The sequence below is a fragment of the Marmota marmota genome, unplaced genomic scaffold (genome assembly GCF_001458135.2).
Source record: "Marmota marmota marmota unplaced genomic scaffold, marMar, whole genome shotgun sequence".
Lineage (NCBI taxonomy): Eukaryota > Metazoa > Chordata > Mammalia > Rodentia > Sciuridae > Marmota > Marmota marmota.
In genome coordinates, this window is record NW_026000057.1 from 25,799,384 (window position 1) to 25,814,775 (window position 15,392).

At 34.8% G+C, this 15,392-nt stretch overlaps 1 protein-coding gene across 17 annotated transcripts in view; it reads left to right on the forward strand.

Annotated features, from left to right (window-relative positions):
- Window positions 1–15,392, forward strand: part of Pdlim5 (PDZ and LIM domain 5) — a 205,717-nt gene that overhangs the window by 141,283 nt on the left and 49,042 nt on the right. For 12 of the 17 annotated variants that reach the window (XM_048813629.1, XM_048813630.1, XM_048813631.1 and 9 more), the window contains 4 exons: window positions 4,468–4,587; window positions 7,403–7,546; window positions 8,482–8,613; window positions 14,860–15,047. In XM_048813629.1, the coding sequence (XP_048669586.1) occupies window positions 4,468–4,587; window positions 7,403–7,546; window positions 8,482–8,613; window positions 14,860–15,047 (584 nt within the window). The remainder of the gene's footprint in view (window positions 1–4,467; window positions 4,588–7,402; window positions 7,547–8,481; window positions 8,614–14,859; window positions 15,048–15,392) is intronic. The other 5 variants (XM_048813636.1, XM_015484565.2, XM_048813639.1 and 2 more) reach the window with 1 other exon arrangement.

Below are 15,392 nucleotides of genomic sequence, written 5' to 3' on the forward strand. Positions count from 1 at the left end.
GGGGACCATGCTTTCAACTGGACTTTGGGGGTCATCCCAGATCCAAACCATAGCAAGACACTTGAGGATAAGGGAAGAATGGAGTACATAGCATAAGGATGTTATAATTTAACAATTGTTAGGACTGGGGAATAGAAAGAATTCCACTCATTTGGTCCTGGAGGATGATAATAATGGTAAATGAACAGCCTCATGGCTGGTTTGCCTGAACACATTGTTAGTATGGGTCCATGTTTAAAAGAAAACAGTGCAGACAAAGACACAGCAAACAAATAATTTTTTGCTCATTTCTCCTAAGTCATTTTTCATTAGAAAAGCAGGCCAAAAGGCTGCAAGCCCAATTCTGCACACATGTCTGAGAAGGAGAAAGCCTGCATATCTCTCCCTGGTGAGAAATGAAAACTCACTTAAGCAATAGACAAAGCAGAAAGTTTGGCTGCTGCAGACATGTTATTAATCAGAGCTTCTTCTAACCCTAAAAGGAGTAAATATTAGGAAATGTCAGAATAAGAATAGATGTTGATGTCTGTTCCATATTAAATAAAGAAGTTTGAGATTTTGTCATAAGTCTAGTATTTTTAGAGACTGGCTAAGTAACAAATAGGTAATCAGTGTGCATAGCACATGGGAAACCTCCCAAGTACATTTGTTTAGAAACTTGGAAATCTGGCTTTAAAACTATTTCATGAAATATATGAACTCTGTTCTCAGGTAGTACTTAAATTTTTCCAATCACCATAGTTCATGGAAATATTGCAAGACTTAACTTTTTCAGCTTCCTTCTTTTAAAACTTCTCCTCTCCTCATTATTTGTCAATATGTAGATTTTGGTGATTCTTTATAGTTTTTTTTCCTAAAATATCAATGATTTTTAAATTTTTCTTTCTTTTTTGGGGCAGGGGGGTATACCAGGGATTGAACTCGGGGGCATTCAACAACTGAGCCATATCCCCAGCCCTATTTTGCATTTTATTTAGAGACAGGTTTCGCTGAGTTCCTTAGTGCCTCACCATTGTTGAGGCTGGCTTTGAACTCGTGATCCTCCTGTCTCAGCCTCCCAAGCTGCTGGGATTATCAGGACCACATAAAAATAAATAAAGTATGGGGCTGGGGATGTGGCTCAAGCGGTAGTGCGATCGCCTGGCATGCACGTGGCACTGGGTTCGATCCTCAGCCCCACATACAAAAAATAAAGATGTTGTGTCCGCCGAAAACTAAAGAATAAAAAATATTTAAAAATTCTCTCTCTCTCTCTCTCTCTCTCTCTCAAAATAAATAAATAAATAAAGTGTACAATTTAATGTTTAAAAAAAGATTTTTTTTTTATTTTCTAAGGGATATTGTTATTCATGTATTTTTAAATTCTGGTCATTTCGTTGGTTGATCACACATTCTCCCTTACTTAGACAATAATATAAGTTTAGTCTGTAGAGTGACATTCTAGAAGGTATAAATATGTTCTAAGAAAATATACAAATATCATGAGTTCTGTATTTGAAAACAATAAATTTCACTTATGCATTTAGTTAATATTTATTTGTTTTCTTTATGGTGAGCATTGTATTATATTTAATTTATATCAGTAAATATCATGACCCTTGACCTCAGGGAACCTCTAGTCTACAGAGGGAATTTGAATTTAAATAGCCACACAAATTATATAATGACAATAATGACAAATTCTGTCAAGAAAAGAACAGAGTACCATGAAAGCATATGGCAGGGACAAATGTGGGTGATTTGGGGAATTGCAGAGGTACCTCATTGAAAAAGCAGCATTTGAACTGAGCCAGAGGATGCTTATGAATTGGTGCAGTGAAGGTGTGATAGAGAGAGGGGTTTTGAAAATGAGAAGTAGTAGACTCTGCAAAGACCTTGAGGTGGGAAGAAGTGTGGCCTGTTTTGAGAAGAGATGAAAGGCCAGATGCACGGGAGCAAGAGAGAGGGAAAGAAAGAGCTCTGTGAATGAAGAACAAATGAAGAACAGGTAGCCGAAGATCATAGTTATCCATATAGCAGTACCAGAAGGTCTAAGGAACAGACACAACAAGATTTATATTTTAGAAGTTAACTCTGATAACTGTGTTGGGAAGTTGTTCTCTAGAACAAAGCTCAGCAACTTTCTTTTCTGTCAAGTTCCAGATAGTAAGCCATGTAATGTGCAGTAATCTCTGGGTAGTGTGAAATAGTAATAGGATTTTAAATAAAAGAGTACATCAGTGTTCCAAAAAAACTTTATTTATGGATGTTGAAATTTTAATGTCGGGGCTGGGGCTGGGGCTGGGGCTCAGCCATAGCACACTTGCCTGGCATGTGTGAGGCACTGGGTTTGATTCTCAGCACCACATATAAATAAAAGTCTATCAACAACTAAAAACTAAAACTAAAAAATTTAAAAAAAAAGAAATTTGAATGTCATATGTTGTTCATGTTGGAAATAATAGGACATGTTCTTTTTATTTTTTTTTAACCATTTTAAAATATGACAACCATTTTTAGCTCATAAGCCATACATAGACAGATGGTGGGCTGTATTTGGCTTTTAAGCCATTGTTTGCTGACTCATTTTGTAGATAATTCTTATTCTTTTAACTTTTTCTGTCTACCTCTTAAATGATATTTTAGTTCCACCATAACATTTTTCTTGAATTGCTTAAATTTTTCAACACTTAAGTAAAGGTAAGACCTATTATAAATGAAAAATTAGAATTTTTAGATCTTATGATCTCCTTTTCTATTTCTTTATCTTTGTGTTAGTTTTCCAATTTAAAAGTCAGTTTAATATGACTGGCCCATTCTATTTTTTTATTGATTTTTTAAAAATAAATGACAGCGAAATGCATTACAATTCTTGTTACACATATAGAGCACAATTTTTCATATCTCTGGTTGTATATAAAGTATGTTCACACCAATTTATGTCTTTATACATGTACTTTGGATAATGATGTCCATCACATTCCACCACCATTGCTAACCTCTGCCCCATCTAGAGTTTCTCTATTCCTCCCTTGCTCCCCTTTCTACCCAACTATGAGTCAGTCACCTTATATCAGAGAAAACATTCGGCATTTGTTTTTTGGGGGGGGCGGGGATTGGCTAACTTCACTTAGCATTATCTTCTCCAACACCATCTATTTACCTGCAAATGCCATGATTTTATTCTCTTTTATTGCTGAGTAATATTCCATTGTATATATATACCACAATTTCTTTATCCATTCATGTACTGAAGGGCATCTAGATTGGTTCCACAGTTTAGCTATTGTGAATTGTTCTGCTAATAAACATTGATGTGGCTGTGTCCTTGTAGTATGCTGTTTCTAAGTCCTTTGGGTATAGACCTAAGAGAGGGATAGCTGGGTCAAATGGAGGTTCCATTCCCAGTTTCCCAAGAAATCTCCATGCTGCTTTCCATATTGGCTGTACCAATTTGCAGTCCCACTAGCAATGTACGAGTGTACCTTTTTCCCTATGTCCTCTCCAACACTTATTGTTGTTTGTCTTCATAATAGCTGCCATTCTGACTGGAGTGAAATGAAATCTTAGAGTAGTTTTGATTTGCATTTCTCTAATTGCTAGTGATGATGAACATTTTTTCATATATTTGTTTATTGACTATATGTCCTCTTCTGAGAAGTGTCTGTTCAGGTCCTTGGCCCATTTATTGATTGGGTTATTTGGTTTTTGTGGTGTTTAGCTTTTTGAGTTCTTTATATATCCTAGCATAAAAAGTTATTTTTTTCATATTTGATTTTCCCCCCAAATATTAAATTTGGTGCTTCTTCCTTTGAATCTGATATTGAATTTTTCATCTTTTTTTTTAGCTTAATTAGAGTTCTAAATTTTAATTCTGGCATTCTAAAGAAAAATTGGTACAGGTGTCAGACAAAGTTTAAAAAAAAAAAAAAAAGCACCACAATTGCTTATGACCATTTGCTGTGTGACTGGATACAGTGCTTTGTTAACATCAAGACAAACAACATCCCTGTAATTTCAGGTCTGCAAAAACAACATTTTGACTTGAAAGGACACATGTCAGGCAGCTGCACCAAAAGATGCAGAAAGTGTTATGTAGTGGAAATAGTACAGGCAAATTTCATCTGACTATTACTGTATGAATGGCATTGGACAACTTAATTCATTTGTTGGACCCTAAGTTTTCTTAAAAGTATTCTCATTCAGCAAATAAGAATTACCATCTTTTCTCCCTTTAAGCACTGTCTTTTATCAAGTGGAAGTTGCCATGTTAAAGGCTTTGGAAGGGGAATAGCCCATACTTTGTGTTGGAGGAGATGTTATTTTAGTTTTAACCTCTTGCAGAATAATGAAGTTTAAAAAAATCAGCAGTATTCTTAGGATTGAACATTATAGTATACTCTTAAGAGATACTACAGATGATGAATGCCTCCTGTATTGTTTGTTAATGTTTCCTTTGCTTTGTTTATTTTACTTTTGAAAACTTAGGTTTGACAGTTCTCTAGAAGATCTACCCAAGAGTGAACCCCACCCACCTGCAACTCCTCAGGTGTTAAATATTGGTAGACAAGTAGCCACCCTTCTTAAAGTAGCAACTACATGTCCTAGGTAGAGTCTTCCTTCTTGGCATGTCTAAATTTCAGTGCTGGTGGTGAACCTAAATACTAAAACTGTTTGACTGAAAAAGAAAAGGTGATCATCAATTGCAGAACTAACATCTTTAACATGTAGATAAGAACACTTGGCACTTGGCCTCAGAACACTGTTTCACCCTGATTTTATATTTTGCATATATATTGTGGTTTGGTTTTAACTTCTAATATATAATCTGGAAATTGGTGTCTTTTATTGCTTTACTTGGTGATTTGCAAGGGCAACTTTTGAGATTACCATAGGTCTGCTTTTCTGAATTAGAGATTTTAACTCTAAAAGAGAGAAAGAGAGGTTGTCATATGATCCCAAGCTCTCAGACATATTCTGAGTATATTTAGGTAAATAATAGTGCTTATAAGATACTGCCAGACTCCACTGAATAAATCATTTTATATTATTATTTGTGACACAATATGATGACGTAAATTCATAAGTTTCCTTTTTTCTTCCTGGAACAGGATAATTTAGCTGATTTTTTTTTAATTTTGTTTAGTTATAGTTAGACAACTATAAAAGAGTGAACCTCACCCGCCTGTGACTCCTCAGGTGTTAAATATTGGTAGACAAGTAGCCACACTTCTTAAAGTAGCAACTACATGTCCTAGGTAGTTGCCTTTATTTTATTTATTATTATGTGGTGCTGAGGATCGAACCCAGCGCCTTGCATGTGCTAAGCGAGCATTCTACCGCTGAGCCACAAGCCCAGCCCCCAGCTGATATATTTTTATATGACTTTTTATTAGCCCAAGTTTTTAGTTTTTATTATTCACCATTATTTTCCACACACAGGTAACCCTTGCCTCAAAGATGCAGAGTGATTCAAAAACTCAAAAGTTAAATCACTTGGCACAGTGTTGCACACCTGTAACCTAGCTACTCCAGAGGCCAAGGCAGAAAGATCACATATTCAAGGCCAGCCTGGGCAACTTAGGGGGGCCCTGTCTCAAAATAAAAAATGTGAAGGGTTGAGGATATAGCTCAGTGGGAGAGTGTCCCTGAGTTCAGTCCCCAGTTCATCAAAAAAGTTAATTAATTAATTAATTAAAAATTGCATCTCTTGGTAATGTCACTTAACATTCATATTACCTGACACTGCCATCGATAGCTTCTTTCCTTTCTCTCTTTTCTAGCCATTCATGACAGTTGTTAAAACCTAACCATACCTTCAGTTTAATGAATACATGCAAAAATTATACATGAATAATTCTGTATAAGTACCGTGCAGTTAACTGATAGTGCCACTGGGGCATCCAGACATGAACAGTTATGTATAATTTTTTTGGAAATAGATTGTTCCTTTAATTTTTCTTCCAATGGTTTGTAAAGTTGTATGGAACCAAGAACAACAGCTTTATCAAATATAGGGAGAAAAGATTTATGTCTGCCCTTTCAGTTTCTGATGTGTGAGCTTTCATTAACCTGTATTAAGTTTGGCATGTGCATGATTACTTTGTGTTGGATAACCACTGTCACAAACTTCTGAAAAAAGTGTTCACAGTATGGTGATGTTCTTCATTAATAAATTATACTTGAAAGAAGAGAGATAAGTTTTACACTGTGTAATTTAAATTCTCAATTGTGATTTTTTTAATATTTATTTTTTAGTTATAGGTGGACACAATATATTTTATTTCATGTGGTGCTAAGGATTGAACCCAGTGCTTCATGCATCCTAGGTGAGCACTATACCTCTGAGTCACAACCCCAGCCCTCAATTTTTATTACCAATTTTAAAACCATTGCAGTCCTAATGTTGAACGTTAATTCCTGCTCAGGTATATAACCTTGTCTAAGAGACCAAGGGAAAATTATTATTATTTTAAGTGATACAGGTTCTGAAGATGAAATTGTATACCAGTGTTTAAAAATCTTTTCAGAGCTAACTGAAAATATAAATGTGAAATTGCAGAAAAATTGATGTTTTGATCAAGTTCACTGTAACTACTGTTTATTTTTACAAAGGTGCCTGCCCTCCCTAAAGAATTCTGCTCCTGCCAGGCATGATGGCATATGCCAGTAATCCCAGCAGCTTGGAAGTCTGAGGCAGGAGGATCATGTATTCAAAGCCTAAACATCAGCAGCTTAGCATGGCCCTAAGCAATTTAGGGTACCCTATCTCTAAATAAAATATAAAAAAAGGGCCGGGGATACGACTCAGTGGTTAAGCACCCCAGGGTTCAATCCTCAGTACCACAAAAAAAAAAAAAAAAAAAGGAACTCTGTTCCCAATACCTTAAACAGTTATTTCTTGTTTGTGAAATTATATATTGATGCTTCTGAACAGGCAGCCAGGTGTACCTGTTTTTCCTGAAAACAGAGAAGTCTCTTTAAATTGTCTTGTTATTGGTATGCATCTATAAGGTGATATTCCTGATATAAGGACTCTTTGGGAAAATCCACTTACCTTTCTCTCGCTGCTTATGGAAATTCAACTTTATGTTTAGGTTTATTTTCTACTTAGTTATTGCAAGTTAGTCTTCAATGTGTGTTAGATGGTTTTAATTTTAAATCAAACTAGAGACAGTAAACATTCAAGAGCATTCCTATGTCAAAAAACAGTTTAATGTAAGAATCTACCTGAGATTTTAATTTCTTAGAGAAATCATGGCCACAGTAAATAAATGACTCAAGCTCCTATTACACCTCTGACTTTGTGTACTTTTATAATACCTAAATATTAATATAGTGCAGTTCCTATCTTGTGTTTATTCTGCTACCTCTTCTCACTTTATTTTTGTGTTCCTATCTTTTTTCTTTTCTTACTTATCAGTTTAAGCAGCTCCACAAGATATGTAGAAGGTTCTTTGGAAGGTTCTCGAAATTTTTCCTCCTTCTCCTCTCCTGCTAGATACAGTGCTGCAGCTCTGAGCAGTGCAGCTGCTACCGTGTCTGCTGTCATTGCTGCAAAAACCAGGTAGAACTAACTGCATGTGTAGTGTCTGTCTGATGTGGCCTCGTCTGCTTCAGAGAACTGTTCATTTGGAACAGCCACAGCTCTGCTCTGAGCTCTTCGTGGTACAGTGGATGTTTTATCTGAGTTGTGGGTAAAGCCCATGGTATTTGTTAGCATTGTTTGAAAAAATCATCTTTTTATCTCTTTCCATTGCTACTGTTTATGTATGATATTTCTCACTTGTCATGTACTTGTTGACTTTAGGGTGTTTACAATTTTCATTTTTTATATTTGAAACAGAATGAAATGTGACATAAGTTTTTATTGATGTTTCTTCTCCCCAAACCATTGGGGGGTGAATGAAAGCCTAACAACTTTTCAAAGCACCCCTTCCTCCTCCCACCCTAAAAAGGTAAAAAATTTTTGTATGATTTTGTTATGTTCTATTTTTATATAATTTCTGTAGTCTTCATAGTGTAAATGCTTTCTAAAAGATTGTCTTGCCAGGTGTGGCGGCACACAATGGCTTGGAAGGCTAAGGCAGAAGGATCTCAAGTTCAAGGCCAGCCTCAGTAATTTATCGAGGCCCTAAGAAACTTAGTGAGACTCTGTCTCAAAATAAAAAATTAAAAGGGCTGGGATAAAAGGAGCTCAGGGTTTAAGTACCCTTGGAATCAATCCCGGATACCCCCCCCAACTTTTTTTTTAATAATAAAATAAAAAATAAAAGATTGTTATGCTTGATTTTGGTGAAAACGTATTTAATTTTATATTAATGAGTAAGAGCATTCATGGCCCTTCCTTTATGCTCTCACTGCTTAGTGCTTCCTTTCCCTCTTTCTCCTCCACTCACTTACTCTCAAAGGAAATATTTTAGATCATAGACCTAAAAAAACTACTTTTTGCTCTTGGTAGTGCAATTTTTTAACTTAAAAATCTTTCTAAATGCTTGCCAGGCTCTCCAGTCCTGAAAACTATTGCTCTCTGCTGGATGCACTTTGCATCAGCCCTGTTTTCAAGCCTCTAGCTTTTTCCCATCTCCAGTCCTGCAGGAGATCCACCGGCTCTGTCCATGCTAAGCAAACAAGGTACTGTGGGAGTGGATTTGGCAAGTGGTGTTATGCTGGTAAAGACACTACTTTCCCCGACACTTAACCACCACATTAACAGACTAAATGAGAAAACCCCTGACCTGATTTGTAGCCAAATTTGAATTAACTGTAATTTCGATGTAGTGCTAATACACAGGCATGCTATTTTGTCTGACTATTAACTCATCTTTTAATCGTTTGTGACATCTTTCATTAGTATACTTGATATTTGCTTATGAAATTATGAATAATTGTGACAGTACTTATATTATGGTGGAATCCTGTCTTTTATTGCATGGACATAACTGTATTAGAATAATCTAATGTTTAATAAGACATACCTTTTGGAAAAAAAATGAAAAAAAAAATAACAATTTGATTTTAATTGGCCACTATCTTATTAGTTCTTAAACATGAAGGTTTTCCTTGAAAAAGCAACTTAATTTTCACCATATCTGGGAAATGCTGTGTAAGTCAGTTTTACAGCTCTATGATAAGTATCTGAGATAAACACTTATTAGGAGAAGTTTATTTTATTTCATGGTCTCAGAGATTCTAGTTTATGGTGGGCTGGCTTCATGGAGTTGGGGCCTGTGGTGAGGCAGAACATCACAGTGGGATGTGCATGGCAATAGAAACTCCTCAACAAATGGCAGCAGGAAACTTGAGAGAAGAGAGAGAGAGAGAGAGAGAGAAAGGACTCACAGTGAACTAACTTCCTTCCACTCGGCCCCCCTACATGTTGTGCCACCTCCCAAAATGTTCTCAATTTGTAACTGAACTTATTTGTTGTAATAGTTAAACAAATATGAGAAAAGAATATAAACTCAAGATAAATCAGATTGCTGACACTGAAAGTTAACTTTTATTCCTTTTTCTTTTTTCCTCACTGGCTCAGTTTTGAAAAGAATCCTTTGCTTTCTCTATTAGTATATTTTTCTCCATTTTCAGTTTTGGAATCAAAAACTGTACTTTAGAACTCATATTAATTTATTATTTCATTTAAGTTTTTGATTTTTTGGCAGACTAGTTAAAATGACCATATTTAATTCTTAGTATCTGTGATATTAACCAAAAATATTTATGAAATTTATACTGATTTTCTTACTAGAATCCTTTAGAAAGAATTTTATTTTGCATAGAAGTTGGTGCACCTTAAATAATTTAAATTTTGAAAAAATGTATTTGAATCATGAGTTCAGAAATAAGATAGCAATCTAGGTAACAATGCCATACTCCATTAACAAATTAGTTACTAAGTTTAGGCTGTTTTGCTACCAGTGGTTACTAACATTTGCCTCCCAAATAAAATAGTATTGCCAATACTGTCCTAATTATTCTTTCATTTGTAGCACACCATACCTAATATTTATGTATTTTCTTTAAATAGCAGGCAGTAGTTAAAAATTAGAAAAAAGACATGGTAAATTTTTAAAGTGAGGCACCATATATTTAGATATGTGATGAGTGACAGATAAAGTCTAATATTAATAAAGACAAAGTCTAAGATTCATCCATTACTATGCTAAATGTTTTAAATAATTAGGGATCTGTTTCTCCAAAAGAAAGTCAACCTCTCATTAATTGTGAATTTAAACATAAACTTTTTTGCTTATAACCTGTACTTTTATGGATTCTTTATAATCTACTTTAAGCCCTTTATAGCTAAAGAATATAGATTTAAACATCTCAGGCCTATTGGGAGAGAATATATACCAATTTATGTACAAAGGATATAACCAAAATTAAAATATTTTTAAGCTTATGTGATTACTTATCCCATGGGAATTTCAGAAAATATCATGTTATTTAAAATTGAATTGAGGAAGCAAAATTGTGTCTGGGATCAAGATCCTAGATTTAAAACTATCCACAGACTACATTTAGAAGCAGAATTGTTACATGAGGAGTGTTAATTTAGTAAATGTATTTATCACTAATCTTGTTACCACTGAACTAGACAGGTATTTCAGGATGTAGAAACAATAGTCCCTCATTTTTGGAGCATAGACTGTGCATTGGACATTGTGCCAATAAGCACTTGATGTTTATTATTTAGTATTTTATTTAATTACGGTAACCTTGGAATAAAGATAGTATTTTAATAACATTTTACAGATGAGGAAATTTACTAGTATTAAGTAATATGCCCAAAGTCGCAAAAAAGCCCCTAACCTCAGGTAGTTTATAAGTAAGGGAGGAGACAAGATACATAAGGAAGTTATTGTTAATGATAATTTTTAAAACATCTTTTACAAATCAATGTAAAATTATATGTCATACGGTTAATAAATGCCATGAATTAAAAGGAGTGTCTCTACCTCTAGAAACTTGAGTGTTAAATAATACATTAATTGCTTAATATGGAGCACTTAATATAAGTGCAAGATGGGTGTTATTATTCTATTTATTATAAATAGAATTTCTATGGATACCGAGGGGTGGGAGAAGTACCTACTGTGTATAATGCCTGGAAAATGTAAAATTTGGGGCAGAGAATGGAGATGGCCAGAATACAGTTTCTGTGACAGAGAGATAGTTATAATTGGGCAGATCAATTGTCACTTTGCCTAGAAGGCTTTGAATGCCAAGCTGATCTGTAACTTAGCCCTCTGCCTTCTTAATGGTCCATCTGTTCCTTTTTAATGGTTCCATGCTCTGCTTACATACTTTCTGGTGACAGGGCTCTCATGAAAGGCACCCTTAGGAACAAATGTTTTCCTTTGGGTAATTTTACATATTAGGAAGTACTTCCTTTTATCAAACCAAATCTATTCAACTGTAGATTTGACTCACTGGCATTAGGCAAAGAGAAGGTAGCTGCATAGAGTGAATCCACATGGTAGATACGAGGATTGTGCTCATGCTTCTCTTTGAGTTTTTTTAATACCCTGGGCCAGTATTACCAATCCTCACAACCAGAATCCATTAGGCTTGGCTTTGAATTCCTATTATCCTGGTTACTCTCTTCTAAGAAAGTTTGGCAACTTTCCTGGAATTAAATTCTGATTTCTTCATATAACATTAAAACTGTTATTTTCAGTTTGTAACTTTTGTTTCATTTATAATTTCTAGTATTGCTTGATCATAAATTTTTTCCTTGGAACTATGACTATTTAGATTATTAGGGTTTTTTATTTTGTCAAATCCAAATGAATAATTTAATCCTAGAATGAAAATTACTTCTGTTGTATGTTTCAGAAATTATTTAGTTATGGTCTGGAGATGTAGCTGTGTGGTAGAATGTTTGCCTAGCAAGTATAAAGCCCTGAGTCAATCCAGCACCACACATACACATGTAAAATTATTTTATAAAAATATTGAAAATAAGTCTTAATTGTATTATTTAAATACATTAATTATCCTTTTCATGTGTTAATCCCACATTCTGTGCCTTAGAGGTGGCTAAATACTTTTATATAATTATCCCATTTAAGCCTCATGGAAATCTTTTTTAATGATTTTTGGTATACTATAATTACACATAATAGTGAGATTCATTTGACTTATTTGTGCATGCAAATAACATGATTTGATCACTTTATTCCAAAGTACCTCCCCTTTTTCTCCCCTTTCTCCCCTGATCTCCTTCCTATACTCTGTTGGTCTCTCTTTCTTTCTTTTTTTTTTTTTAAATTAGTGAACTGTAATTAAACATAAAAGTGGGATTCATTGTGGTAAATTTGTACATGGACAGCAAAGTCTCATGGGAATCTAGCCAACAAGGTACTATCCTCATTTGAAGTGTACGAAACTGAGGCTTGGAGAAGAAAAATAATTTATCACAAAACTTTTAAAAGGTGTCAATTTAACAACTAATCAATGATGTTTTTGCTTCTTTCCATTAATGCTTTTTATGTTGCCTTTACTGATAATAGTGTTCAACATTCTCATTAAGAGTATAATTTTAGACTTTTTTTTTTTAGAGAGAGAGAGAGAATTTTAATATTTATTTTTTAGTTTTCGGCGGACACAACATCCTTATTTGTATGTGGTGCTGAGGATCGAACCCAGCGCCGCACGCATGCCAGGCGAGCACGCTACTGCTTGAGCCACATCCCCAGCCCCAAAGACTTTTTATGTATGATAAAAATCAAAGTGCTAGGTGTAATGATGCATACCTATAATCTCAGCAACTAAGGAGGCTGAGGCAGGAGGATCACAAATTCAAGGCCAGCCTGAGCAGCTTAGCAAGATCCAGCCTCAAAATTTAAAAAAACATGAAAAAGAGCTGGGGATGTAGCTCAGTGGTAGAGTGTCACTGGGTTCAATCCCTAGTACAAAAAAAAAAAAGTACTGTAAGTTTTTCATTGTATAGTCTATTTTAACGGCAAGCATGTTCAAGTTTCTCATTAACCTGATCAGAAATAGTCAAAGATGATGGCTCTGACTCTGTTACACTAGAATTTGCAAGCACAAGAGTAAGCACAAGAGTTAAGGGTGGTGGGAAATGAGTTCAATGGAATTATGTTATGTCCATGTACAAATATGGCATAATGAATCCTGCTATTATGTATAATTATAATGCACCAATTAAAAAGAATACGGTACAATATTTCAAGAAAGTTAAAGTATCTTTAATATGATTTTTCAAAATTGTTTAATATCAGAAGTGCCCCTGGACTACCCCGGGTTTCATGTTTTACTAGAAGGACCTACACAACTCAGTATATAGTTAAATTCATGACTAAGATTTACTATAGCAAAAGAATACAAAACAAAATCAATAAAGGAAAAAGGTGCATGGGACAGTCGCCTGTAAGAAATAAGGCTCAGGTTTCCAAGAGTCTTCTCCCAGTGGAGTCTTGTGGGTCGTCCTTAATTCCTTCAATAAGGAGTTGTGGCAAACTGCACCAAGTGTTATCTACAAGATAAGCCGGTCAGAGTCTAAGTACCTAAGGTTTTTAGTAATTGCTTGTTATACGCATCAGAATTCCAAAGTCTCAGAAAGAAAGTATCTATATGGTATAGATTGTTTTTAATTAAAAAAAAAATGTTGAGGCATGGTAAGCCACTGTTGTCTTTGAGAGAAAGTTTTATTTCACTGTTGGGGACAGTTTACCAGTCAAGTTCCTATATGCCTAAGGTTAGGCAGTCACATATCTGCTGCATTAGGTGTCAGGAGAGATTCAAGAGGAATTGGGCAAATTAGATGCCAGAAGGGTTCATTTGGTAGTATAGTACACATAATTGAATTTGAAAATTCTTTTTATTGAAGTAATCTTTACTTAAATCTTTACTTATAATTTGAGGATATTTATTTTACTAAAGACATTAATATAGTACCTTATCTTTATAAGTCTTTTCTTCCAGCTATCAGTTTCAGTTAGTGAAGGAAGAGAGTTTCTGTGCATAGATTTATTTAAGCTACCAGTACTGAAAAGTTTAGCTGTAGGAAGTATTGTTTTGTTATTATTATTATATTTCATTTTAGAAAAATAACCACTATCATTTTGTCATTTCAAAGCCTGTATTTTATAGTTTGGGCCACCTCAAATTGCTACTTCCTTTGGAGATGTTCTATGTAAAATTGTAAATAAAAAGTGATAATAAAAGTCATATGATTTTCTAAACCAAACCGGAACCAGCAGAGATAAGGTTTCTGTTAAGCATATAACTCTGGTTAAGAGAAAATAATGGTAGGCTAGCATCTTTTCTTCTTAGTGTTAGGAATCCAGAATACAGGACATATCATGTTAGGCAGGGTATGTTGCTTCTTGTTTATTCCTGTATGCATGGTATAACATCTGGCAGTAGAGTAGGGTTTAGGTTTTACTGAATGAGTGAGCGTGCAAGTGAAAATAGTAACTGGTGAGGTATCAGGAAACAGTTCATAAAATACCAGAAGAATGTGCAGAAGGGGAAACATGGATGCCATTTCATAGAGCTTATGAGGGGCTCTCCAGTAATGTATTATTTTAATATAGATGGTTTTTCTGAAATGTTGAGATGGGCGATTCCTATCATTTAAAGAAATTGGTTCTATGTTTTTCAATAGCCCACTCTCTCATGGTAAACCTTTTAAAGAGAGTTCCCAAAGGGAAAAAAAAAAAAAGCCACTTCTTTTTCTTTACATTTTTTTTTCTGTTTCAAAGAGAAGCAATCCCTGTTGTGATTTTAGAACTTTTTAAATTGATTAATATTTTGTTTTCCTTAAACATTCAATAGATTTGGAAAAGAAAGGGTCATTGCTCATTAGATTGCTATGCTCTCACCAAAACCGTTTCCTGCTTTCCTTTACAGTAATTCTCAGGAGCCTTCTCAGCAATTGGCTTCATCAGCAGCTTCAACTCGGAGCATGCCGGAGACTCTGGAAAGCCCAAGCTCCAGCAGGCCAGGGGTGGCCAGCCTCACAACTGCTGCTGCCTTCAAGCCCGTAGGATCCACCAGTGTCATCAAGTCACCAAGCTGGCAACGGCCAAACCAAGCAGGTATTTCAGAGAAATCTCTTCTTCCTTGCTTTTCTTAGTGAGTGTAATTAGAAAAATGTGTGCTGGGATCATGTTAAAATTTGCTAGTGAATCCTGTTCTCAACCATCCAAGCTTCAGAAAGGACAATAAAGAACAACTGTAGCTATTTGTTCTGTGAAGTGTCTCATAAATATTTTCTGTATAATAAACTTGCCCTTTGCTATTCATATTATAGAATTGGGCATTCTCTGTTTCCCAGATTACTCATGAAACATGTTTTGAATTGTAAATTTAGCATATTATTTGATAACCAGTTATATTGCTTAAAAATGTAGCATTTTGGTTTTAATGATATATACAAATAA